This window comes from Squalius cephalus, assembly GCF_949319135.1.
Source record: "Squalius cephalus genome assembly, chromosome: 1".
Classification (NCBI taxonomy): domain Eukaryota; kingdom Metazoa; phylum Chordata; class Actinopteri; order Cypriniformes; family Leuciscidae; genus Squalius; species Squalius cephalus.
The window spans coordinates 36,909,401-36,937,076 of NC_137122.1; the positions used below are offsets into that span (position 1 = coordinate 36,909,401).

General features: G+C 39.2%; 2 protein-coding genes across 7 annotated transcripts in view; both read left to right on the forward strand.

Moving 5' to 3' along the window:
- septin9a (septin 9a) overlaps positions 1–27,676 on the forward strand; it is a 105,911-nt gene that overhangs the window by 56,625 nt on the left and 21,610 nt on the right. For all 6 annotated transcript variants that reach the window (XM_079887891.1, XM_079887892.1, XM_079887895.1 and 3 more), the window contains one exon: positions 6,518–6,718. In XM_079887891.1, coding sequence (XP_079744017.1) covers positions 6,518–6,718 — 201 coding nt within the window. The remainder of the gene's footprint in view (positions 1–6,517; positions 6,719–27,676) is intronic.
- tnrc6c1 (trinucleotide repeat containing adaptor 6C1) overlaps positions 1–27,676 on the forward strand; it is a 180,320-nt gene that overhangs the window by 8,214 nt on the left and 144,430 nt on the right. The gene's annotated exons all lie outside the window — the stretch shown is intronic.

Below are 27,676 nucleotides of genomic sequence, written 5' to 3' on the forward strand. Positions count from 1 at the left end.
TATGGCCTTTGATCTCACTTTAAGGTGCCTTTTTTAATGTCTTCATCCAGAAATCAAAAAAGACCCCATTGCTGTCATGTTGTTCCTAATCCATTACTTTTTTTCTACTGTAAAACACAAAATAAATAGTTTGTTGCAACCAGGCACTGAAGGTCAATTTGACTAATAAATTTCTGTCTGGACATAATCTACACAAGCAAGCCGTAATATTACACATTAGCCTTTATTTAGGTTTTTTTCTGCTCTCTTATAATGTGATTTTAATGTCTTCCAGCTGTTTTGCTTATTTGGCAAGGTTGTAACGGCCGGGCTAATGGTACTGGAGATTTATGGGGTCACTCTGATTGTGCGCAGGCACCTGTGTTCACAGCTCCTTTTACTGGCATATATTTCCATTCTCTATGACAGGCCATGGGGTCAGTTTACTTTTCTGAGCTGCACAATATCACTCAGGAAAGACGTCACACGTGGTCCTGTATGAAGGGAAATCATAGATTCGTAGGTCAGCTTGTTTCTTCTGTTGTGACTCTGCCTGTTGTCAGGGAGTTTAGATGCTTTAAATATGTTTCGCAGTGATGGCTAATGGGTTTATGTTCCATTAGAGGCTGAAGCTGAACCAAGAACCGATGGTACAAAAATGTGTCATAGGCAAACATTTCTACGAAACACAGTTCATAAGAAGTTGTATGTATAGTATATTGCCAAGAAATCCGCTCTTGATAAACTCAACAAACTGGCATGACGAGTTCTCTGAAACACAATTCCTTTAAAGTAGGGGGAAAAGATTTTAAATGGTTTTTCTTATGTGTATTTAGTGAAGTAAAACCCAATGTTTGTGTTTGATCAGTCTTTGTGCAGTTTGTAGATTCCTTCGTCAATACAGGTGGGCTTTTTAGCGACCTCCAGCTATTGTAAAGTGCTCTCCTTGACTGAGGGTATTAAGATGCCGGACATTACTGTGAGCCAAAGAGGATCTCCTCCATATTCCCCTAAAGGCAGCAAGTGAATATTCTTTTCTAGAACCGCATAGGGGGACTTCCTATCTACTGACCCCAAACTTTTGAACGGTAGTGTAAAACAAATAAAATTCTAAGCAGTCAGTACTACTCACATTTGATACTTGTAAAACAATCATTTTAAATGCCATATAAGCAATATGACATGTAAGGACATGACATTGAATGTTCATGCTTCCTGGTTTGAGGTTTTAGGAGCCGATGTGGAGCAAATTTCTCTGCCACAGAACTGATGAAAATTTTAGAAATTGTACATGGACTAGTCTAACGGTAGAAGGTCTGGACTCCATCGCAGCTTTCATTGGCCAAGGACTTCCCAAGAGGACGTCTGGCCAACATGTAAAGCAACCAATCAGTCTCTACAATAACAGACTGGTGTGCATCTAATAAATTATTAATTAGAGAACTTTGTGCAAGTTTACTGCAACAATGGTGAACTGAACTGCACATACTTTTGAAAATTCAGCGTTTCATTTTCAGGTGGACTGTTAAAGAACGTCTTCCAGGAATCCTGTACAATGCATCAGATGACGACTTTGAAACTCCCAAATTTAGGGCTTGGTATCAATTCAGATGTCCCGATGAGAATCCGTTTTACAAGATCTCAATTCAATTCGATTCCCGATTTTCGATTGATTCAATTAATAAGTTTCACTGGTCTTACCACTCAAAAAAATAAATGAATAAAATAGTTATTGTTTTTGTTCCTTGTATTGTAAAAAAAAAATACGATTATGACACCAAAATTGTAGCCTGGAAATCCAGACCTAAATCTAAAAGATTAATGGTCTGGCGTCGACTAATGAAAATCGGCCAGCTTGAGGGGCGGCACCAAGCATGCATTTGAAAATCTCACTGCACGCAATTGGATAACACTATGACCAATCACAACAATAAACCCCATACGCTTAGCTACCAGCGGAGCTAACTGGTAGATTACTCTTACCGTATCCGGTCGGCAAAACAGCAAAAACGTCCTTCTTGCAAAGGAACGATTCGAGCGGCGTCTTCTGTTCCTGTTTTAGATAAAAAGCCAAGTCTAACTCGTTCATTGTAGCGGCCAAAGCCGTTTCAAACAACTGGTATTCATCCATAGGCATCTTGCAATGTTTACTAATGACTGCAACGTCACAGCGCTGTCGTCATCTGTTTAGCTCGCCTCTGGCCCGCCTATATCAGATAACCCGATGTGATTGGTGCAGCTCAGATCGAGGGGCATATTTAATGAGCATCATTACTCGACACCAGAGTAACTCGCTGAGCAAATTGAACTTGTGCTCTCGCGAGAACTTACCAGGGTACCAAAATTGTAGATACTAGTGAAATTTCACAATTCTCCATTCTATTTTCGACACCACAGAGAAAATCTTTCTTTCTTTTGATGTTTGATTAACATTAAAACACAAAGTGACAGCAGCCTAATAAACCTTCTGCTGTCTAAGACAGAATGCACAGATCAAATATACTGATACATTACACATGCATTGTCTTTCTCTACTGTTTACGTTCACTTAAGCTGTAACCGACTAGGATACTAGCCAAGACAGGCATTTTGAGATAATTTTGTGTGAACTTGTCCGTTCAAGCTCTAGAAGACGTGAAAGAGAAGTCTTTTTATTGTTTGTACGCTGTCTGAGATGCACAACTTTCTGTGTGTGCGCCTCGGAAGTGTGCACACACAAAACTTCTCACACAGCGTGTGAATGTTTAAATTGGCAAGGCTTAAAAACGTGTGCAAATGATAAACTTTCAAGACTATGCAGCACTGGCCTGATTGGGACAGTTACAGTTCCTTTAACTGTCTGGAATGTCTTTCACGCTGCATCTGCCATGTTAAGCATGTAATTAATGACAGAGGCTGTGTTCAAAATCCCCTCATATACTGTACCCTTATTCACTATTCCCTACATTAGTCCAAAACGAGTGAGCGAATTCGGACATTGAGTGCGCCGGAAGGGCTTTTGCGTAATTTGTGCTTGCTGTTTAATAATTATTTTAAGCTTAGCAAACTTTCAGCTCCAGTAGTAAGATGACAATATTTATCTTGAACTCTGTCATGGAAACAAGCATGTATAAACCTTAATTAAACAATTTATAAAAATCAGTTAAAAATGAATTTATACCTGTATGATATTACGCTGTAGCCACATTGGACCAGCGGTTTGGAAAATGGATGGATAGATAATTCCTCTGCAGGCACCATATTCTGGTCAGACGCAAGAGTTCATTTGGCACGACCCTTACAGTACATTATGGGTATTCTCTAGTCGTTTTTGCGGTGCGTTATGGGATTGAATGAGCGCACTCGACAATGTCCACTGTGTTTCAGACACCACTACAAATGGCTGTCCCATCAAATAGTGCTGTATTTAAGGGTTTAGGGTGTGATTTTGGACACAGCCAGGGTCCCCGCTGTAAAATCGTACAAGGTAAATAAGAGGATGACATCTAGTGGAGAAGTCTAGTAATAAGATTAACGTCAATCCGACATTATGTTCAATGTTTCTGGACAGAAAAGAAAAAGATTGATTCGTGGCTTTTGAAAATTGATATTGAATCGACAACATTTTAATTGAAAAATCAATTTTTTGCCCAGCCCTACCTGAAGTGTTTCCCATTTTGTGTGCCTTTTATGTATCAGACGTTCAGCCAACAATCACTACACATGGACAACTTTAGAGAGGCATCTGCCATAATGTTTTTTTTTTTTTGTAGGCCTGTTGTAATGTATATTATAATTTCCTTTGAATCAGGAGTAGGTCTAATAGAAATACTGTTCTGCTGTTCCCTTTGAGTAAGTTTTTAAATACAGTGGCCTTGTCTTAAGTCAGCATGGGCCATTTTGATGCTCCTTTGTATCACTTTAACCTCTGTTGACATTATGGCAAAAGAGGAGCTTGAGATGACTCTTTCCCTCTCTGCATTCATCTATGTGTATTTAACCATGAGGAGGATGTTGGGGCGGATACCAAGCAGTGGAATGTGAAGAAGGTGATTCTTGCCTTGACCTGGCTAAATGGAAAGAAGGAGGGGACGCAAACAGTTTTAAATGAACTGAGGATGTAGTCTGTGTGCCATTAGAGGTGGAGGCTTTGTGTGTGTCCTCACCGGGTGCAGTGTTATGGCAGTATGAACAGGGAAATATGACTCTCTATTCAGACAGCCTTCTTCATTGGAAAAGTGTTGTTGCCACATGCCTGCCATCTGTTCTCAGAATGCTTAATCAGAGCAGAGAGAGCTAATTCAGTTGTTTGAACACACTCCTCATTCAGGTGAGAGTGAGAGTTGTTAAGAGGTGCATGGAGCTCCATTTAGCCTCTTTCCATGCTGAAAGGGTGTTTTAGTTGTTCCTTCTGGCTTGTTCGGTTTGTTTTTCCAGTCTATTCTGTCAAAAGGAAGCTCAAGAGTGCAATCCAGTCAGCATATTTGTACATTGAGATATTTGATTGAAGACACTGGATGAAACGATTTTTCAGTTCCATCAGTTATTGCCTCGTGTTAGAGATTTTTATTTATCAATGTCATATTGGATATTTATTTGTACTTACTTGTTTTCCATTTTTACATGTAGATATTACCTTTGCCATCATGTAACACACACTGAAATTTAAATTTAACACTAATTTAACACTGTTAAATATTATATTTGGCAAATCTCAAAATGAACTTCTTTATAACTATTTATTTACATATCTACAATTTATGTTTTAAGTTTTATTTAGGCATTTATTTACAGACAGAAATGCCTAGAATTTTTAAATCTGACAATATATTGGTTATTTGAAAGAATTGTAATATCTGTGCATCTAAATTTTAGTTTTTAGTGATTTATTTCATAATAATTTATTTTAATTGTTTATTTATTTAGACAAAATAGTATAGAATTTTAAAACCTGTCCATCAATATCATTGAATCAATGATGGTTTAATGCACGTACTTTATGTAAATAACTCGAATAACTTGACAACTTGGTTGTCTATTCTCTGTGTTGAAAGAGATGGATTCTCTTCTCTTTCATCACCTCATCACAGTCAAGGTGAGACATTAGACTGAACCAGTGAGTAGAAAGAAATGTTTGCTATCCTGTGAACTGTGAACACCTTCTAAATGTTTCAGTTACTTTTCAAAACAAGTTTCTGTGCTGCTGTTTGCCCTAGCATACCTGTAATGTATTGTAACATTGGAGAGTCTCTGGGGAAGAGCGGGTCTTTTGTGAAGCAAGGAATCCAGTGGCTGTGGGTCTGTTGGCTTGACGCCCTGACAGGGTGGAGAGGAGCCGACAGGCTTTCTGAATAAATGTACCGAACCCTGAGAAGCTGCCAGTGGATCAAGTTACTGACTGGAAGAAATTGTAACTGCTTTGTCTGCTGGAAGGACTCGCTGATCCATGGGGCTCGCTATGGGGCCCGCTGAAGAGGTACACTCTGGGGCTCCATTGACTTCTGTTGAAGTGTTGTTGCAACTTCTATTTAAAAGAAAAGTCGTACAAACATCATGTGTTGTTGTCTTTCACTACTAGCATGATGTTTTGATCACCACATGAGTATCTTATCACTGAATATGGGTATTTCTCACACAAAGTAAGTGGTTCATGTATTTTTATCATGAAGGAGTCTGGTGGGAGTTTTGTTTTAGACATCAGGTATTTCTTATCTAATTCTTGTGAAGTCTCTTGTGAATGACCTATGTTACACAATTTTCCCTTTCACCTGGAATTGGCATGCGTTTCCTGTCCAGATCTTTTTTTTTCTTTCCAATGTGTCTGCAGCATGATTGGATGGAGATCCGATCATACTGGCTATACTTATGCTGGTTGTGTTAATCGAACAATGTCTGTAATTTACAGAACTTAAAAACATTGAAAGAATGCATTCAAAATTCTTTCTGCCATTTCTTGTCAATTCAACTCCTCAGGCATTCACATTTCTTAGTCCATCAAGGTGACGTGATTTATCAGAGTGTGACGTGTGATTTATTTGCATTTACACCTTTATTTAAAAATGTGGTCAAAATATGTCCCAGATCAAATGTGGTTACAGCGATCTGATCATAATCCATAAACAATGTGCCTTGGCTTCTGTTGTAGTCTAAGTCTAACAGTAACCTGATCCGATCACTGAGGGGGTCATGCGATTGTTGTACTCTAAATAATGTCAGTAGATAATGTGGAGAAAGGGGCTCTTTCACATGATGGATGCATTTGGAGAGAGATGAGAACATTTTTGGCCCAATAATAAGCCTCAAATAAATGGATATTTGTATAAATCGAGAAGTAAAAAATGTGCTAGCTGGCTGCAGGCCGTAGATGAGTTCCCTGTTTATTATGTCTAAGTCCAGCTGTGTAGAAGCACATTCTCTCCAAGAGTGTCTGTCTCAGACTCAGCTTATAAAATACCTTGTAGGGTGAATGCTGTTGATTGCTGTGGAGTGCATATGAGCCTTAAATCAAAATACCCCATGATATACAGCTCCTCATTGTATCTTCTCTTCATGTCTTCAGGGTCAGAGGTCATTTCCAGCTACAGCAGCAGTAGCAGCAGCAGTAGCATCATGGCAGAGTCTGTTATACAAGATATGCCCCCGGCCATGTGCCTGGAGAAACCCAGCGTGGACTTTAGCTACGTGGGCATCGATGCCATCCTGGAGCAGATGAGGAGGAAAGCCATGAAACAGGGCTTTGAGCTCAACATCATGGTAGTGGGTGAGTCAACATTTCCAGCATTGATCTAGAACATACAAAGCAGCTACATTTAAATTAAATGGTTGGACTGTAATGTGATGCTGGACTCTAGGCAGTTCATTTTTCTCTTACCTCAATAGCTTTATTTTAGACATTTTAAAGTCTAAAATTTTATTTGAATCTCCCAACATTGGTAATTTTAATAATAGCTTTGCTTTTAAAAGAGATCTGTAATTTAGGCATTTGGTGAGACTGTTTTTAAAAATAATAAAGTGGAAGTGCCATAAATTCTAATTGTAGAGATGCATTTAATTACTTCAACCTTTAATAAAACAAGCTTATGGTAATCAAAGCTTACATTTTCGAATAACATTTCCAACAAAAGGCCACATTAAATGCCACAAGTCAGACTGTGTTATTCCATGTACATTTTTATGTTCGTTCTTACATGTTAGTTTATTTTTTGCCTGTATGCATTTGTTCATGTTTTTTCTTATGGCTCATTGCAGCGTATCAATGTCTGTATTTTAGTCAATTAGATGCAGTGTTAATGATAATGAGATTTATTAGATTCACATCTACAAAAGTGAAAGAATAACATCTACTGAAATTAAACTGACACTCATGAACTGATTCACTGATTGTTCTTCTAGTGCTCTTAATGTGTTATTTGTTGTTAGCTTACGTTAAGAGAAAAGGTAATGGTTAACAATACTTGACAGGCCATATATTTTAGGAGACTGAAATACCCCAAACCAGTTAAGCGCAAGTCACCTGTCAAGAAATGTTCCGCTCAGAGTTCAGATAAAACACAGATGGATCTGATAGTGACAAACGGTAATGCTGTTCATCAGGATGTGTTAGCAGTGATATACTAGGTTAATTGTAGACTTTAGGTTAGGGGTTAGTATGTGTTTCAGTGTTGTGTTGGCAAGTTTGCGCTGAAAGGGATAATTCACCCAAAAATTAAGATTCTGTCATCATTTACTCACCCCCAAGTTGTTCCAAACCTGTATTAATTTCTTTCTTCTGCTGAACTTTCTTCTTCTGCTTATGATTCAATCTTCACATTTCCACAAGAAACTGAGAAATGCTTACCTGTGCAGAAGTTGCCGCAACTGTAATGGTTGCCAGGGTGTTGCTATGAGGTAAATTCTACACAGAAACTATGCTGTTTCTGAGGTGGTCTTAGGGTTTTTAGCACATTGCTACAACATAGCTCAGTTGTTCTGGGTGATTGCTATAGTGTTTCTGTTTGAGCCAAGTAAGAACAGCCCAACACTGATACTCTAGTCCCTAGATTAGTCTGTGTGATTATTTTCACCCTTATTTATTGTTCATCAAATCAGTCAAATCAAGTTTAACATGAAGAAATTGAGCTATTTAAGTATGAGCTTACATTACCAACATAACTAATTAGCAATAAGCCACAAGAGGCCACACAATTTTTGCAGTAATTCTGCAGCAATATGAGAACCAACCAATGTTCAATTAAGATTACATTTATTAAAGTTTACAATAAACATTTCTTGCGTTTGGTATTGCAGTTCTTTAACCTAACTGTAAATTGCTTATGGTTGCCAAGCAACATAGCAACTTGGTGCAATAATATTAATAATATACAACTGACGTGCAATCATGCATGCAAAATCATGCATTATGGATGTGGCTCATCCAATGAGATTTTAGAGTCAAATCTATACTGTTGTTTTGCTTTTGATCACAGAGCAAACATGAAGTTGCTGAAGTCTTACAGTTTGCTTATGAAAATGGGTTGATGGGTTAATAACTTGAGACCGGTGAAGTCTGAAATGAGGAAATAAAAATGTAAATTAAAGCTGCAAGCAGCGATGAAAGGGCCCTCGCACCCGTGCCATCAACACTCGGTGGCTTTAGGAAGGCAGAGCATGGTTGGGAAATGTACATTTAAGGAGGTATATATAGTAAGAGTATGTCAAAGTCAGTTACAAAATGTTTTGTATAATGGTGATAATAGCATGCTTCATGACTCAGCTAAGTGTTGCTAGCATGTTCAGTCTGTTTCTAGCATGCTTAGTACACAATAATTATGTGGTTAGTACTGCATTACTGTGTTAACCATGTCAGTTTCTGTTGCCAGTAGGTGGCGTTATGACTATAACTGAATATGAGCATGGATGTGTGTTCAGGACAGAACTCTTATCAAACATGTGAAGTTTGGTGCAAATTGGACATTGCCTTCTTGAGTAACAACAAAGTCATGTTTCATTGAATTAGCATTCTTTAGAACTTAGCTAAGCATTGTTAGCATGTTTTAACATGTTGCTAGAACGGCATCAACGTGTTAAACATGTCACTTCCTGTTGCCAGTTGGTGGCGCTATTACTATAACTGAACATTCTCATGTAGATGTGTTCAGGCCATGACTCTTATCAAAAGTGTGAAGTTTGGGGCAGATTGGACATTCCATGCCTGAGTTACAGCAAATTCCTATTTAATTGCAATAATAGCATGCTTTAGCACTTGGCTAAGAGTTTGCTAGCATGTTTTAGCATGTTTCTAGTATGTTGTTAGCATGTTTAACACTTGCTGGCACTTTTTTATATGTTATTAGGAGTCCACAACAGTGTTAAACATGTCACTTCCTGTTGCCAGCAGGTGGCGCTATGACTGTAACTGAATATAAGCATGGTCATGTGTTCAGGACAGAACGCTTATCAAAAGTGTGAAGTTTGGGGCAGATTGGACATTCCATGCCTGAGTTACAGCAAATTCATATTTAATTGCAGTAATATCATTCTTTAGCACTTAGCTAAGTGTTTGCTATTATGTTTTAGCATGTCTCTAGTATGTTGGTAGGATGTTTAGCACCTACTGGCATTTTTTTATATGTTATTAGGAGTCAAGAACAGTGTTAAACGTCACTTCCTGTTGCCAGCAGGTGGCGCTATGACTATAACTAAATATGAGCATGGACATGTGTTCAAGAGATAACTCTTATCAAACGTGTGACGTTTGGGGTAGATTGTACATTGCCTTCTTGAGTAACAACAAAGTCCTGTTTCATTGAATTAGCATGCTTTAGCACTTAGCTAAGTATTGCTAGCATGTTTTAATATGTTTCTAGCATGTTTAGAAGTCAATGGCATTTTTAACATGTTGCTAGAACGGCATCAACGTGTTAAACATGTCACTTCCTGTTGCCAGTAGGTGGCGCTATTACTATAACTGAATTTGAGCATAGGCATGCGTTCAGGCCATGATTCTTATCAAACATGTGAAGTTTGGGGCAGATTGGACGTTCCATGCCTGAGTTACAGCAAATTCCTATTTAATTGCAGTAATAGCATGCTTTATCACTTAGCTAAGTGTTTGCTAGCATGTTTCTAGTATGTTGCTAACCTGTTTAGCACTTGCTGGCTCTTTTATATATGTTATTAGGAGACCACAACAGTGTTAAACATGTCACTTCCTGTTGACAGCAGGTGGCGCTATTACTATAACTGAATATTCTCATGTAGATGTGTTCAGGCCATGACTCTTATCAAACGTGTGAAGTTTGGGGCAGATTGGACATTCCATGCCTGTGTTACAGCAAATTCCTATTTAATTGCAGCAATAGCATGCTTTAGCACTTAGCTAAGTGTTTGCTAGCATGTTTTAGCATGTTTCTAGTATGTTGTTAGCATGTTTAGCACTTGCTGGCACTTTTTTTATATGTTTTTATATGTCCACAACAGTGTTTAACATGTCACTTCCTGTTGCCAGCAGGTGGCACTATGACTGTAACTGAATATGAGCATGGTCATGTGTTCAGGACAGAACGTTTATTAAAAGTGTGAAGTTTGGCGCATATTGGACATTGCCTTCTTGAGTAACAACAACATCCTGTTTCATTGAATTAGCATGCTTTAGCACTTAGCTAAGTATTGCTAGCATGTTTTAACATGTTTCTAGCATGTTTAGACCTCAATGGCATTTTTAACATGTTGCTAGAATGGCATCAACGTGTTAAACATGACACTTCCTGTTGCCAGTAGGTGGCGCTATTACTATAACTGAATATTATCATGTAGATGTGTTCAGGACAGAACGCTTATCAAAAGTGTGAAGTTTGGGGCAGATTGGACATTCCATGCCTGAGTTACAGCAAATTCCTATTTAATTGCAATAATAGCATGCTTTAGCACTTAGCTAAGAGTTTGCTAGCATGTTTTAGCATGCTTCTAGTATGTTGTTAGCATGTTTCGCACTTGCTGGCACTTTTTTATATGTTATTAGGAGTCCATAACAGTGTTAAACATGTCACTTCCTGTTGCCAGCAGGTGGCGCTATGACTATAACTGAATATGAGCATGGCCATGTGTTCAGGACAGAACTCTTATCAAACGTGTGAAGTTTGGGGGAGATTGGACATTCCATGCCTGAGTTACAGCAACTTCCTGTTTCATGGCGAAACATCGAAATTTGTAAGGCCGCCGAGGACCCGCCCTTCGACGAAAACTCAAGATCTTCGCAATTTAACGTCGCAAAGGCCTTAAGATTACACTCACCAAATTTGAAGATGATCAGATTAAAACTGTAGGAGGAGTTCGTTAAAGTACGAGGCCTGAAAATGGCAAAAACTGCACAAAAATCTGAGAGGAAGTTCAAAATGGCTGACTTCCTGTTGTGTTTAGGGCTATGCTCCAAGAGACTTTTTTGTAGGTATTAGGTCATTACACGTATGTACCGAATTTCGTGCACGTACGTGGAACGTTGCAGGAGGCGCACTCCGTTGAACTTTTATAGGTGGCGCTATCGAGCCATTTTGCCCCGTCCAATTCTGAAACCTATATCAGATGTAAATTTTCGCCAGTTCTGACGCGTGTGCAAAGTTTCGTGAGTTTTCGCGCATGTTTAGGCCCTCAAAAATGCAATTCAATGCGGAGAAGAATAATAATAATAATAATTAAAGCTGCAAGCAGCGATGAAAAGGGCCCTCGCACCCCTGCCACCGCCACCCGGCACCTTTAGGAAAGGCCTTAAGATTACACTCACCAAATTTGAAGAGGATCAGATCAAAACTGTAGGAGTTTGTTAAAGTACAACATCAGGAAATGGCAAAAACTGCCCAAAATCTGACAGGAAGTTCAAAATAACTGACTTCCTGTTGTGTTTAGGGCTATGCTCCAAGAGACTTTTTTGTAGGTATTGGGTCTTTACATGTGTGTACCAAATTTCATACCTGTACGTGAAACGTCGAGCCGGGGCAAAATGTAGGGGCAATAAGTAAGCCATTTTGCCCCACCCAATTTTTAAAACCACATCACACGTAAATTGTCACCACTTCTGAAGCGTGTGCAAAGTTTCATGATTTTTCGAGCACGTTTTGTATTTGCCACACTTCCTGCTACCAGCAGGTGGTGCTATTGCTATAATCATAATGAGCATTGGCATGTGTTCAGGACAGGACTCTTATCAAACATGTGAAGTTTGTGGCAGATTGAAAATTGTATGCCTGAGTTACTGCAGGCTGTCTGTGGTTGCCTAGCAACATCAGAACTGCAAGCAACATTAATATTGAACTTATCTGATCATGCATATATCACCAAAAGGCCGAAATTGGGTGAACTAGTGCAAAAAATGCCCGTGCAAAATCAGTTTTTGTGTGTGTTTTTAGTAATTGTTGGTTTGGTGTGTGCTTATTGTTACAATTACACAGCAAAAGTTCAGTGACATTTTTATTTGTGCATGGTAAAAAGCACACAGTGAACTCCGAGAAAACGCTATGCTTGAGCAAACAGTTTGTGAATAGGCAACTACAAATGATGCCCGTGAAAGAGACTGTGAACGCATTGAATAGGATATGTTTAGTTGGTGAATAGCATAGGCTACTATTACACAGTAGCGACAACGTTAAGCGCACCAGAATGAAATATAATATTCAGAAGTAAACACTAACAGCATAGCTGACTTACAGATTCAGTTTACATCCACAAATGAATAAGCACCTCGATTCAGGGAGCAGTGCAAAGTGCCCGTGCAAAATCAGTTTTTGTGAGCTGATCGCCGTCAAAAAAGTTCAGGAGATATTTCTTGCGATGGCAATATGATCAAAAATAACTTTATATTGATTCAATGGATTAATAGCATTTAAAAAAAAAAAAAAAAGTCATGAATTTATTGCATTTTTGGGAAAAAATAATCCGTTTTTATAATAAATCTTAAAAAATTCAAATCCAGATTTTGATTTTCAATGTTGTTATAACCTAAAGATGCTATGTGAAAGTTTGAAACAGAAAATAGTGGTTTTCACACATTTAGTGGTTATCTCACATTCGAGAGATATGCGAATAACACACAGACAGACAGACGGACGTTTCTGTAATTTATAGATAGATGGATTTATCACGTTCGGGAACCAAACTATAATATTCAGAAGTAAACAGTGTAGCTGACTGAGTGTTTATGTCAGAATGTTTATTTTTAAACCACAGCCTTCTTGGGGCTTCTTTGACCGATACAACTCTCTAATGTCAGAATGTTTATTTTTAAACCACAACCTTCTAAAAATGATATATTTAACGATATCTTTTGCATTTCTCATCCAAACAATGTCAAACTTGGCACTGCACTTACTCGTGCCCGTGGCAAGACACCTGTCGAGTTTGAAATCAATCGGACTAACGGTTCGAGAGATATGCGAGGAACAGACACACACACACACAGACAGACAGACAGACAGACGTTCCTGTAATTTATAGATAGATGTTTGTCAGGCCGCCGAGGGCACACCCTTCGACGAAAACTCTAGATCTTCGCAATTTAACGTCACAAAGGCCTTAAGATTACACTCACCAAATTTGAAGAGTATCAGATCAAATCTGTAGGAGGAGTTCGTTAAAGTACAACATCAGGAAATTACGAAAAATGCCCAAAATCCAGGAGGAAGTTCAAAATAGCTCACTTCCTGTTGTGTTTAGGGCTATGCTCCAAGAGACTTTTCTGTAGGTATTGGGTCATTACATGTATGTACCAAATTTCATACCTGTACGTGAAACCAGGAGCCGGGGCAAAATGTGGGGGCAATAATTTACCGAATTTGCCCCCCACAATTCTGAAAACCATATCACACGTAAATTTTCACCACTTCTGAAGCGTGTGCAAAGTTTCATGAGTTTTCGAGCATGTTTAGGCCCTCTAAAAAGCGATTCACTTTGGAGAAGAAGAATAATAATAAACGGAGCAAAAACAATAGGGTCCTCTCACCATCGGTGCTCGGGCCCTAATTAAAGCTGCAAGCAGCGATGAAAGGGCCCTCGCACCCGTGCCATCAACACTCGGTGGCTTTAGGAAGGCAGAGCATGGTTGGGAAATGTACATTTAAGGAGGTATATATAGTAAGAGTATGTCAAAGTCAGTTACAAAATGTTTTGTATAATGGTGATAATAGCATGCTTCATGACTCAGCTAAGTGTTGCTAGCATGTTCAGTCTGTTTCTAGCATGCTTAGTACACAATAATTATGTGGTTAGTACTGCATTACTGTGTTAACCATGTCAGTTTCTGTTGCCAGTAGGTGGCGTTATGACTATAACTGAATATGAGCATGGATGTGTGTTCAGGACAGAACTCTTATCAAACATGTGAAGTTTGGTGCAAATTGGACATTGCCTTCTTGAGTAACAACAAAGTCATGTTTCATTGAATTAGCATTCTTTAGAACTTAGCTAAGCATTGTTAGCATGTTTTAACATGTTGCTAGAACGGCATCAACGTGTTAAACATGTCACTTCCTGTTGCCAGTTGGTGGCGCTATTACTATAACTGAACATTCTCATGTAGATGTGTTCAGGCCATGACTCTTATCAAAAGTGTGAAGTTTGGGGCAGATTGGACATTCCATGCCTGAGTTACAGCAAATTCCTATTTAATTGCAATAATAGCATGCTTTAGCACTTGGCTAAGAGTTTGCTAGCATGTTTTAGCATGTTTCTAGTATGTTGTTAGCATGTTTAACACTTGCTGGCACTTTTTTATATGTTATTAGGAGTCCACAACAGTGTTAAACATGTCACTTCCTGTTGCCAGCAGGTGGCGCTATGACTGTAACTGAATATAAGCATGGTCATGTGTTCAGGACAGAACGCTTATCAAAAGTGTGAAGTTTGGGGCAGATTGGACATTCCATGCCTGAGTTACAGCAAATTCATATTTAATTGCAGTAATATCATTCTTTAGCACTTAGCTAAGTGTTTGCTATTATGTTTTAGCATGTCTCTAGTATGTTGGTAGGATGTTTAGCACCTACTGGCATTTTTTTATATGTTATTAGGAGTCAAGAACAGTGTTAAACGTCACTTCCTGTTGCCAGCAGGTGGCGCTATGACTATAACTAAATATGAGCATGGACATGTGTTCAAGAGATAACTCTTATCAAACGTGTGACGTTTGGGGTAGATTGTACATTGCCTTCTTGAGTAACAACAAAGTCCTGTTTCATTGAATTAGCATGCTTTAGCACTTAGCTAAGTATTGCTAGCATGTTTTAATATGTTTCTAGCATGTTTAGAACTCAATGGCATTTTTAACATGTTGCTAGAACGGCATCAACGTGTTAAACATGTCACTTCCTGTTGCCAGTAGGTGGCGCTATTACTATAACTGAATTTGAGCATAGGCATGCGTTCAGGCCATGATTCTTATCAAACATGTGAAGTTTGGGGCAGATTGGACGTTCCATGCCTGAGTTACAGCAAATTCCTATTTAATTGCAGTAATAGCATGCTTTATCACTTAGCTAAGTGTTTGCTAGCATGTTTCTAGTATGTTGCTAACCTGTTTAGCACTTGCTGGCTCTTTTATATATGTTATTAGGAGACCACAACAGTGTTAAACATGTCACTTCCTGTTGACAGCAGGTGGCGCTATTACTATAACTGAATATTCTCATGTAGATGTGTTCAGGCCATGACTCTTATCAAACGTGTGAAGTTTGGGGCAGATTGGACATTCCATGCCTGTGTTACAGCAAATTCCTATTTAATTGCAGCAATAGCATGCTTTAGCACTTAGCTAAGTGTTTGCTAGCATGTTTTAGCATGTTTCTAGTATGTTGTTAGCATGTTTAGCACTTGCTGGCACTTTTTTTATATGTTTTTATATGTCCACAACAGTGTTTAACATGTCACTTCCTGTTGCCAGCAGGTGGCACTATGACTGTAACTGAATATGAGCATGGTCATGTGTTCAGGACAGAACGTTTATTAAAAGTGTGAAGTTTGGCGCATATTGGACATTGCCTTCTTGAGTAACAACAACATCCTGTTTCATTGAATTAGCATGCTTTAGCACTTAGCTAAGTATTGCTAGCATGTTTTAACATGTTTCTAGCATGTTTAGACCTCAATGGCATTTTTAACATGTTGCTAGAATGGCATCAACGTGTTAAACATGACACTTCCTGTTGCCAGTAGGTGGCGCTATTACTATAACTGAATATTATCATGTAGATGTGTTCAGGACAGAACGCTTATCAAAAGTGTGAAGTTTGGGGCAGATTGGACATTCCATGCCTGAGTTACAGCAAATTCCTATTTAATTGCAATAATAGCATGCTTTAGCACTTAGCTAAGAGTTTGCTAGCATGTTTTAGCATGCTTCTAGTATGTTGTTAGCATGTTTCGCACTTGCTGGCACTTTTTTATATGTTATTAGGAGTCCATAACAGTGTTAAACATGTCACTTCCTGTTGCCAGCAGGTGGCGCTATGACTATAACTGAATATGAGCATGGCCATGTGTTCAGGACAGAACTCTTATCAAACGTGTGAAGTTTGGGGGAGATTGGACATTCCATGCCTGAGTTACAGCAACTTCCTGTTTCATGGCGAAACATCGAAATTTGTAAGGCCGCCGAGGACCCGCCCTTCGACGAAAACTCAAGATCTTCGCAATTTAACGTCGCAAAGGCCTTAAGATTACACTCACCAAATTTGAAGATGATCAGATTAAAACTGTAGGAGGAGTTCGTTAAAGTACGAGGCCTGAAAATGGCAAAAACTGCACAAAAATCTGAGAGGAAGTTCAAAATGGCTGACTTCCTGTTGTGTTTAGGGCTATGCTCCAAGAGACTTTTTTGTAGGTATTAGGTCATTACACGTATGTACCGAATTTCGTGCACGTACGTGGAACGTTGCAGGAGGCGCACTCCGTTGAACTTTTATAGGTGGCGCTATCGAGCCATTTTGCCCCGTCCAATTCTGAAACCTATATCAGATGTAAATTTTCGCCAGTTCTGACGCGTGTGCAAAGTTTCGTGAGTTTTCGCGCATGTTTAGGCCCTCAAAAATGCAATTCAATGCGGAGAAGAATAATAATAATAATAATAAACAGAGCAATTCCAAGAGGGTCCTCACACCATCGGTGCTCGGGCCCTAATTAAAGCTGCAAGCAGCGATGAAAGGGCCCTCGCACCCGTGCCATCAACACTCGGTGGCTTTAGGAAGACAGAGCATGGTTGGGAAATGTACATTTAAGGAGGTATATATAGTAAGAGTATGTCAAAGTCAGTTACAAAATGTTTTGTATAATGGTGATAATAGCATGCTTCATGACTCAGCTAAGTGTTGCTAGCATGTTTAGTCTGTTTCTAGCATGCTTAGTACACAATAATTATGTGGTTAGTACTGCATTACTGTGTTAACCATGTCAGTTTCTGTTGCCAGTAGGTGGCGTTATGACTATAACTGAATATGAGCATGGATGTGTGTTCAGGACAGAACTCTTATCAAACTTGTGAAGTTTGGTGCAAATTGGACATTGCCTTCTTGAGTAACAACAAAGTCATGTTTCATTGAATTAGCATTCTTTAGCACTTAGCTAAGCATTACTAGCATGTTTTAATATGTTTCTAGCATGTTTAGAACTCAATGGCATTTTTAACATGTTGCTAGAACGGCATCAACGTGTTAAACATGTCACTTCCTGTTGCCAGTAGGTGGCGCTATTACTATAACTGAACATTCTCATGTAGATGTGTTCAGGCCATGACTCTTATCAAAAGTGTGAAGTTTGGGGCAGATTGGACATTCCATGCCTGAGTTACAGCAAATTCCTATTTAATTGCAATAATAGCATGCTTTAGCACTTAGCTAAGAGTTTGCTAGCATGTTTTAGCATGTTTCTAGTATGTTGTTAGCATGTTTAACACTTGCTGGCACTTTTTTATATGTTATTAGGAGTCCATAACAGTGTTAAACATGTCACTTCCTGTTGCCAGCAGGTGGCGCTATTACTGTAACTGAATATAAGCATGGTCATGTGTTCAGGACAGAACGCTTATCAAAAGTGTGAAGTTTGGGGCAGATTGGACATTCCATGCCTGAGTTACAGCAAATTCATATTTAATTGCAGTAATATCATTCTTTAGCACTTAGCTAAGTGTTTGCTAGTATGTTTTATTATGTCTCTAGTATGTTGGTAGGATGTTTAGCATCTACTGGCATTTTTTTATATGTTATTAGGAGTCAAGAACAGTGTTAAACGTCACTTCCTGTTGCCAGCAGGTGGCGCTATGACTATAACTAAATATGAGCATGGACATGTGTTCAAGAGATAACTCTTATCAAACATGTGAAGTTTGGGGTAGATTGTACATTGCCTTCTTGAGTAACAACAAAGTCCTGTTTCATTGAATTAGCATGCTTTAGCACTTAGCTAAGTATTGCTAGCATGTTTTAATATGTTTCTAGCATGTTTAGAACTCAATGGCATTTTTAACATGTTGCTAGAACGGCATCAACGTGTTAAACATGTCACTTCCTGTTGCCAGTAGGTGGCGCTATTACTATAACTGAATTTGAGCATAGACATGTGTTCAGGCCATGATTCTTATCAAACGTGTGAAGTTTAGGGCAGATTGGACATTCCATGCCTGAGTTACAGCAAATTCCTATTTAATTGCAGTAATAGCATGCTTTAGCACTTAACTAAGTGTTTGCTAGCATGTTTCTAGTATGTTGCTAACCTGTTTAGCACTTGCTGGCTCTTTTTTATATGTTATTAGGAGACCACAACAGTGTTAAACATGTCACTTCCTGTTGACAGCAGGTGGCGCTATTACTATAACTGAATATTCTCATGTAGATGTGTTCAGGCCATGACTCTTATCAAACGTGTGAAATTTGGGGCAGATTGGACATTCCATGCCTGTGTTACAGCAAATTCCTATTTAATTGCAGCATTTGCATGCTTTAGCACTTAGCTAAGTGTTTGCTAGCATGTTTTAGCATGTTTCTAGTATGTTGTTAGCATGTTTAGCACTTGCTGGCACTTTTTTATATGTTTTTATATGTCCACAACAGTGTTTAACATGTCACTTCCTGTTGCCAGCAGGTGGCACTATGACTGTAACTGAATATGAGCATGGTCATGTGTTCAGGATAGAACGTTTATTAAAAGTGTGAAGTTTGGCGCAGATTGGACATTGCCTTCTTGAGTAACAACAACATCCTGTTTCATTGAATTAGCATGCTTTAGCACTTAGCTAAGTATTGCTAGCATGTTTTAACATGTTTCTAGCATGTTTAGAAGTCAATGGCATTTTTAACATGTTGCTAGAATGGCATCAACGTGTTAAACATGACACTTCCTGTTACCAGTAGGTGGCGCTATTACTATAACTGAATATTCTCATGTAGATGTGTTCAGTACAGAACGCTTATCAAAAGTGTGAAGTTTGGGGCAGATTGGACATTCCATGCCTGAGTTACAGCAAATTCCTATTTAATTGCAATAATAGCATGCTTTAGCACTTAGCTAAGAGTTTGCTAGCATGTTTTAGCATGCTTCTAGTATGTTGTTAGCATGTTTAGCACTTGCTGGCACTTTTTTATATGTTATTAGGAGTCCATAACAGTGTTAAACATGTCACTTCCTGTTGCCAGCAGGTGGCGCTATGACTATAACTGAATATGAGCATGGTCATGTGTTCAGGACAGAACTCTTATCAAACGTGTGAAGTTTGGGGCAGATTGGACATTCCATGCCTGAGTTACAACAACTTCCTGTTTCATGGCGAAACATCGAAATTTATCAGGCCGCCGAGGACCCGCCCTTTGACGAAAACTCAAGATCTTCGCAATTTAACGTCGCAAAGGCCTTAAGATTACACTCACCAAATTTGAAGATGATCAGATTAAAACTGTAGGAGGAGTTCGTTAAAGTACGAGGCCTGAAAATGGCAAAAACTGCACAAAAATCTGAGAGGAAGTTCAAAATGGCTGACTTCCTGTTGTGTTTAGGGCTATGCTCCAAGAGACTTTTTTGTAGGTATTAGGTCATTACATGTATGTACCGAATTTCGTGCACGTACGTGGAACGTTGCGGGAGGCGCACTCCGTTGAAATTTTATAGGTGGCGCTATCGAGCCATTTTGCCCCGTCCAATTCTGAAACCTATATCAGATGTAAATTTTCGCCAGTTCTGATGCGTGTGCAAAGTTTTGTGAGTTTTCGAGCATGTTTAGGCCCTCAAAAATGCAATTAAATGCGGAGAAGAATAATAATAATAATTAAAGCTGCAAGCAGCGATGAAAGGGCCCTCGCACCCGTGCCATCAACACTCGGTGGCTTTAGGAAGACAGAGCATGGTTGGGAAATGTACATTTAAGGAGGTATATATAGTAAGAGTATGTCAAAGTCAGTTACAAAATGTTTTGTATAATGGTAATAATAGCATGCTTCATGACTCAGCTAAGTGTTGCTAGCATGTTTAGTCTGTTTCTAGCATGCTTAGTACACAATAATTATGTGGTTAGTACTGCATTACTGTGTTAACCATGTCAGTTTCTGTTGCCAGTAGGCATTTTTTTATATGTTATTAGGAGTCAAGAACAGTGTTAAACGTCACTTCCTGTTGCCAGCAGGTGGCGCTATGACTATAACTAAATATGAGCATGGACATGTGTTCAAGAGATAACTCTTATCAAACGTGTGACGTTTGGGGTAGATTGTACATTGCCTTCTTGAGTAACAACAAAGTCCTGTTTCATTGAATTAGCATGCTTTAGCACTTAGCTAAGTATTGCTAGCATGTTTTAATATGTTTCTAGCATGTTTAGAACTCAATGGCATTTTTAACATGTTGCTAGAACGGCATCAACGTGTTAAACATGTCACTTCCTGTTGCCAGTAGGTGGCGCTATTACTATAACTGAATTTGAGCATAGACATGTGTTCAGGCCATGATTCTTATCAAACATGTGAAGTTTGGGGCAGATTGGACATTCCATGCCTGAGTTACAGCAAATTCCTATTTAATTGCAGTAATAGCATGCTTTAGCACTTAGCTAAGTGTTTGCTAGCATGTTTCTAGTATGTTGCTAACCTGTTTAGCACTTGCTGGCTCTTTTATATATGTTATTAGGAGACCACAACAGTGTTAAACATGTCACTTCCTGTTGACAGCAGGTGGCGCTATTACTATAACTGAATATTCTCATGTAGATGTGTTCAGGCCATGACTCTTATCAAACGTGTGAAGTTTGGGGCAGATTGGACATTCCATGCCTGTGTTACAGCAAATTCCTATTTAATTGCAGCAATAGCATGCTTTAACACTTAGCTAAGTGTTTGCTAGCATGTTTTAGCATGTTTCTAGTATGTTGTTAGCATGTTTAGCACTTTCTGGCACTTTTTTTATATGTTTTTATATGTCCACAACAGTGTTTAACATGTCATTTCCTGTTGCCAGCAGGTGGCACTATGACTGTAACTGAATATGAGCATGGTCATGTGTTCAGGACAGAACGTTTATTAAAAGTGTGAAGTTTGGCGCAGATTGGACATTGCCTTCTTGAGTAACAACAACATCCTGTTTCATTGAATTAGCATGCTTTAGCACTTAGCTAAGTATTGCTAGCATGTTTTAACATGTTTCTAGCATGTTTAGAAGTCAATGGCATTTTTAACATGTTGCTAGAATGGCATCAACGTGTTAAACATGACACTTCCTGTTACCAGTAGGTGGCGCTATTACTATAACTGAATATTCTCATGTAGATATGTTCAGGACAGAACGCTTATCAAAAGTGTGAAGTTTGGGGCAGATTGGACATTCCATGCCTGAGTTACAGCAAATTCCTATTTAATTGCAATAATAGCATGCTTTAGCACTTAGCTAAGAGTTTGCTAGCATGTTTTAGCATGCTTCTAGTATGTTGTTAGCATGTTTAGCACTTGCTGGCACTTTTTTATATGTTATTAGGAGTCCATAACAGTGTTAAACATGTCACTTCCTGTTGCCAGCAGGTGGCGCTATGACTATAACTGAATATGAGCATGGTCATGTGTTCAGGACAGAACTCTTATCAAACGTGTGAAGTTTGGGGCAGATTGGACATTCCATGCCTGAGTTACAGCAACTTCCTGTTTCATGGCGAAACATCAAAATTTGTCAGGCCGCCGAGGACCCGCCCTTCGACGAAAACTCAAGATCTTCGCAATTTAACGTCGCAAAGGCCTTAAGATTACACTCACCAAATTTGAAGATGATCAGATTAAAACTGTAGGAGGAGTTCGTTAAAGTACGAGGCCTGAAAATGTCAAAAACTGCACAAAAATCTGGGAGGAAGTTCAAAATGGCTGACTTCCTGTTGTGTTTAGGGCTATGCTCCAAGAGACTTTTTTGTAGGTATTAGGTCATTACACGTATGTACCGAATTTCGTGCACGTACGTGGAACGTTGCGGGAGGCGCACTCCGTTGAACTTTTATAGGTGGCGCTATCGAGCCATTTTGCCCCGTCCAATTCTGAAACCTATATCAGATGTCAATTTTCGCCAGTTTTGACGCGTGTGCAAAGTTTCGTGAGTTTTCGAGCATGTTTAGGCCCTCAAAAATGCAATTAAATGCGGAGAAGAATAATAATAATAATAATAAACAGAGCAATTCCAAGAGGGTCCTCACACCATCGGTGCTCGGGCCCTAATAATTAAAGCTGCAAGCAGCGATGAAAGGGCCCTCGCACCCGTGCCATCAACACTCGGTGGCTTTAGGAAGGCAGAGCATGGTTGGGAAATGTACATTTAAGGAGGTATATATAGTAAGAGTATGTCAAAGTCAGTTACAAAATGTTTTGTATAATGGTGATAATAGCATGCTTCATGACTCAGCTAAGTGTTGCTAGCATGTTCAGTCTGTTTCTAGCATGCTTAGTACACAATAATTATGTGGTTAGTACTGCATTACTGTGTTAACCATGTCAGTTTCTGTTGCCAGTAGGTGGCGTTATGACTATAACTGAATATGAGCATGGATGTGTGTTCAGGACAGAACTCTTATCAAACATGTGAAGTTTGGTGCAAATTGGACATTGCCTTCTTGAGTAACAACAAAGTCATGTTTCATTGAATTAGCATTCTTTAGAACTTAGCTAAGCATTGTTAGCATGTTTTAACATGTTGCTAGAACGGCATCAACGTGTTAAACATGTCACTTCCTGTTGCCAGTTGGTGGCGCTATTACTATAACTGAACATTCTCATGTAGATGTGTTCAGGCCATGACTCTTATCAAAAGTGTGAAGTTTGGGGCAGATTGGACATTCCATGCCTGAGTTACAGCAAATTCCTATTTAATTGCAATAATAGCATGCTTTAGCACTTGGCTAAGAGTTTGCTAGCATGTTTTAGCATGTTTCTAGTATGTTGTTAGCATGTTTAACACTTGCTGGCACTTTTTTATATGTTATTAGGAGTCCACAACAGTGTTAAACATGTCACTTCCTGTTGCCAGCAGGTGGCGCTATGACTGTAACTGAATATAAGCATGGTCATGTGTTCAGGACAGAACGCTTATCAAAAGTGTGAAGTTTGGGGCAGATTGGACATTCCATGCCTGAGTTACAGCAAATTCCTATTTAATTGCAATAATAGCATGCTTTAGCACTTAGCTAAGAGTTTGCTAGCATGTTTTAGCATGCTTCTAGTATGTTGTTAGCATGTTTCGCACTTGCTGGCACTTTTTTATATGTTATTAGGAGTCCATAACAGTGTTAAACATGTCACTTCCTGTTGCCAGCAGGTGGCGCTATGACTATAACTGAATATGAGCATGGCCATGTGTTCAGGACAGAACTCTTATCAAACGTGTGAAGTTTGGGGGAGATTGGACATTCCATGCCTGAGTTACAGCAACTTCCTGTTTCATGGCGAAACATCGAAATTTGTAAGGCCGCCGAGGACCCGCCCTTCGACGAAAACTCAAGATCTTCGCAATTTAACGTCGCAAAGGCCTTAAGATTACACTCACCAAATTTGAAGATGATCAGATTAAAACTGTAGGAGGAGTTCGTTAAAGTACGAGGCCTGAAAATGGCAAAAACTGCACAAAAATCTGAGAGGAAGTTCAAAATGGCTGACTTCCTGTTGTGTTTAGGGCTATGCTCCAAGAGACTTTTTTGTAGGTATTAGGTCATTACACGTATGTACCGAATTTCGTGCACGTACGTGGAACGTTGCAGGAGGCGCACTCCGTTGAACTTTTATAGGTGGCGCTATCGAGCCATTTTGCCCCGTCCAATTCTGAAACCTATATCAGATGTAAATTTTCGCCAGTTCTGACGCGTGTGCAAAGTTTCGTGAGTTTTCGCGCATGTTTAGGCCCTCAAAAATGCAATTCAATGCGGAGAAGAATAATAATAATAATAATAAACAGAGCAATTCCAAGAGGGTCCTCACACCATCGGTGCTCGGGCCCTAATTAAAGCTGCAAGCAGCGATGGAAAGGGCCCTCGCACCCCTGCCACCGCCACCCGGCACCTTTAGGAAAGGCCTTAAGATTACACTCACCAAATTTGAAGAGGATCAGATCAAAACTGTAGGAGGAGTTTGTTAAAGTACAACATCAGGAAATGGCAAAAACTGCCCAAAATCTGAGAGGAAGTTCAAAATAGCTGACTTCCTGTTGTGTTTAGGGCTACGCTCCAAGAGACTTTTTTGTAGGTATTGGGTCATTACATGTATGTACCAAATTTCATACCTGTACGTGAAACGTCGAGCCGGGGCAAAATGTAGGGGCAATAATTAAGCCATTTTGCCCCACCCAATTTTGAAAACCATATCACACGTAAATTTTCACCACTTCTGAAGCGTGTGCAAAGTTTCATGATTTTTCGAGCACGTTTTGTATTTGCCACACTTCCTGCTACCAGCAGGTGGCGCTATTGCTATAACCAAATATGAGCATGGTCATGTGTTCAGGACAGGACTCTTATCAAACATGTGAAGTTTGGGGCAGATTGGAAATTGTATGCCTAAGTTACTGCAGGCTGTCTGTGGTTGCCTAGCAACATCGGAACTGCAAGCAACATTAATATTGAACTTATCTGATCATGCATATATCACCAAAAGGCCGAAATTGGGTGAACTAGTGCAAAAAATGCCCGTGCAAAATCAGTTTTTGTGTGTGTTTTTAGTAATTGTTGGTTTGGTGTGTGCTCATTGTTACAAATTACACAGCAAAAGTTCAGTGACATTTTTATTTGTGCATGGTAAAAAGCACACAGTGAACTCTGAGAAAACGCTATGCTTGAGCAAACAGTTTGTGAATAGGCAACTACAAATGATGCCCGTGAAAGAGACTGTGAACGCATTGAATAGGATATGTTTAGTTGGTGAATAGCATAGGCTACTATTACACAGTAGCGACAACGTTAAGCACACCAGAATGAAATATAATATTCAGAAGTAAACACTAACAGCATAGCTGACTTACAGATTCAGTTTACATCCACAAATGAATAAGCACCTCGATTCAGGGAGCAGTGCAAAGTGCCCGTGCAAAATCAGTTTTTGTGAGCTGATCGCCGTCAAAAAAGTTCAGGAGATATTTCTTGCGATGGCAATATGATCAAAAATAACTTTATATTGATTCAATGGATTAATTGCATTTTGAAAAAAAAAAAAAAGTCATGAATTTATTGCATTTTTGGGAAAAAATAATCCGTTTTTATAATAAATCTTAAAAAATTCAAATCCAGATTTTGATTTTCAATGTTGTTATAACCTAAAGATGCTATGTGAAAGTTTGAAACAGAAAATAGTGGTTTTCACACATTTAGTGGTTATCTCACATTCGAGAGATATGCGAATAACACACAGACAGACAGACGGACGTTTCTGTAATTTATAGATAGATGGATTTATCACGTTCGGGAACCAAACTATAATATTCAGAAGTAAACAGTGTAGCTGACTGAGTGTTTATGTCAGAATGTTTATTTTTAAACCACAACCTTCTTGGGGCTTCTTTGACCGATACAACTCTCTAATGTCAGAATGTTTATTTTTAAACCACAACCTTCTAAAAATGATATATTTAACGATATCTTTTGCATTTCTCATCCAAACAATGTCAAACTTGGCACTGCACTTACTCGTGCCCGTGGCAAGACACCTGTCGAGTTTGAAATCAATCGGACTAACGGTTCGAGAGATATGCGAGGAACAGACACACACACACACACAGACAGACAGACAGACAGACGTTCCTGTAATTTATAGATAGATGTTTGTCAGGCCGCCGAGGGCACACCCTTCGACGAAAACTCTAGATCTTCGCAATTTAACGTCACAAAGGCCTTAAGATTACACTCACCAAATTTGAAGAGTATCAGATCAAATCTGTAGGAGGAGTTCGTTAAAGTACAACATCAGGAAATTACGAAAAATGCCCAAAATCCAGGAGGAAGTTCAAAATAGCTCACTTCCTGTTGTGTTTAGGGCTATGCTCCAAGAGACTTTTCTGTAGGTATTGGGTCATTACATGTATGTACCAAATTTCATACCTGTACGTGAAACCAGGAGCCGGGGCAAAATGTGGGGGCAATAATTTACCGAATTTGCCCCCCCCAATTCTGAAAACCATATCACACGTAAATTTTCACCACTTCTGAAGCGTGTGCAAAGTTTCATGAGTTTTCGAGCATGTTTAGGCCCTCTAAAAAGCGATTCACTTTGGAGAAGAAGAAGAAGAATAATAATTAAAGCTGCAAGCAGCGATGAAAAGGGCCCTCGCACCCCTGCCACCGCCACCCGGCACCTTTAGGAAAGGCCTTAAGATTACACTCACCAAATTTGAAGAGGATCAGATCAAAACTGTAGGAGTTTGTTAAAGTACAACATCAGGAAATGGCAAAAACTGCCCAAAATCTGACAGGAAGTTCAAAATAACTGACTTCCTGTTGTGTTTAGGGCTATGCTCCAAGAGACTTTTTTGTAGGTATTGGGTCTTTACATGTGTGTACCAAATTTCATACCTGTACGTGAAACGTCGAGCCGGGGCAAAATGTAGGGGCAATAAGTAAGCCATTTTGCCCCACCCAATTTTTAAAACCACATCACACGTAAATTGTCACCACTTCTGAAGCGTGTGCAAAGTTTCATGATTTTTCGAGCACGTTTTGTATTTGCCACACTTCCTGCTACCAGCAGGTGGTGCTATTGCTATAATCATAATGAGCATTGGCATGTGTTCAGGACAGGACTCTTATCAAACATGTGAAGTTTGTGGCAGATTGAAAATTGTATGCCTGAGTTACTGCAGGCTGTCTGTGGTTGCCTAGCAACATCAGAACTGCAAGCAACATTAATATTGAACTTATCTGATCATGCATATATCACCAAAAGGCCGAAATTGGGTGAACTAGTGCAAAAAATGCCCGTGCAAAATCAGTTTTTGTGTGTGTTTTTAGTAATTGTTGGTTTGGTGTGTGCTCATTGTTACAATTACACAGCAAAAGTTCAGTGACATTTTTATTTGTGCATGGTAAAAAGCACACAGTGAACTCCGAGAAAACGCTATGCTTGAGCAAACAGTTTGTGAATAGGCAACTACAAATGATGCCCGTGAAAGAGACTGTGAACGCATTGAATAGGATATGTTTAGTTGGTGAATAGCATAGGCTACTATTACACAGTAGCGACAACGTTAAGCGCACCAGAATGAAATATAATATTCA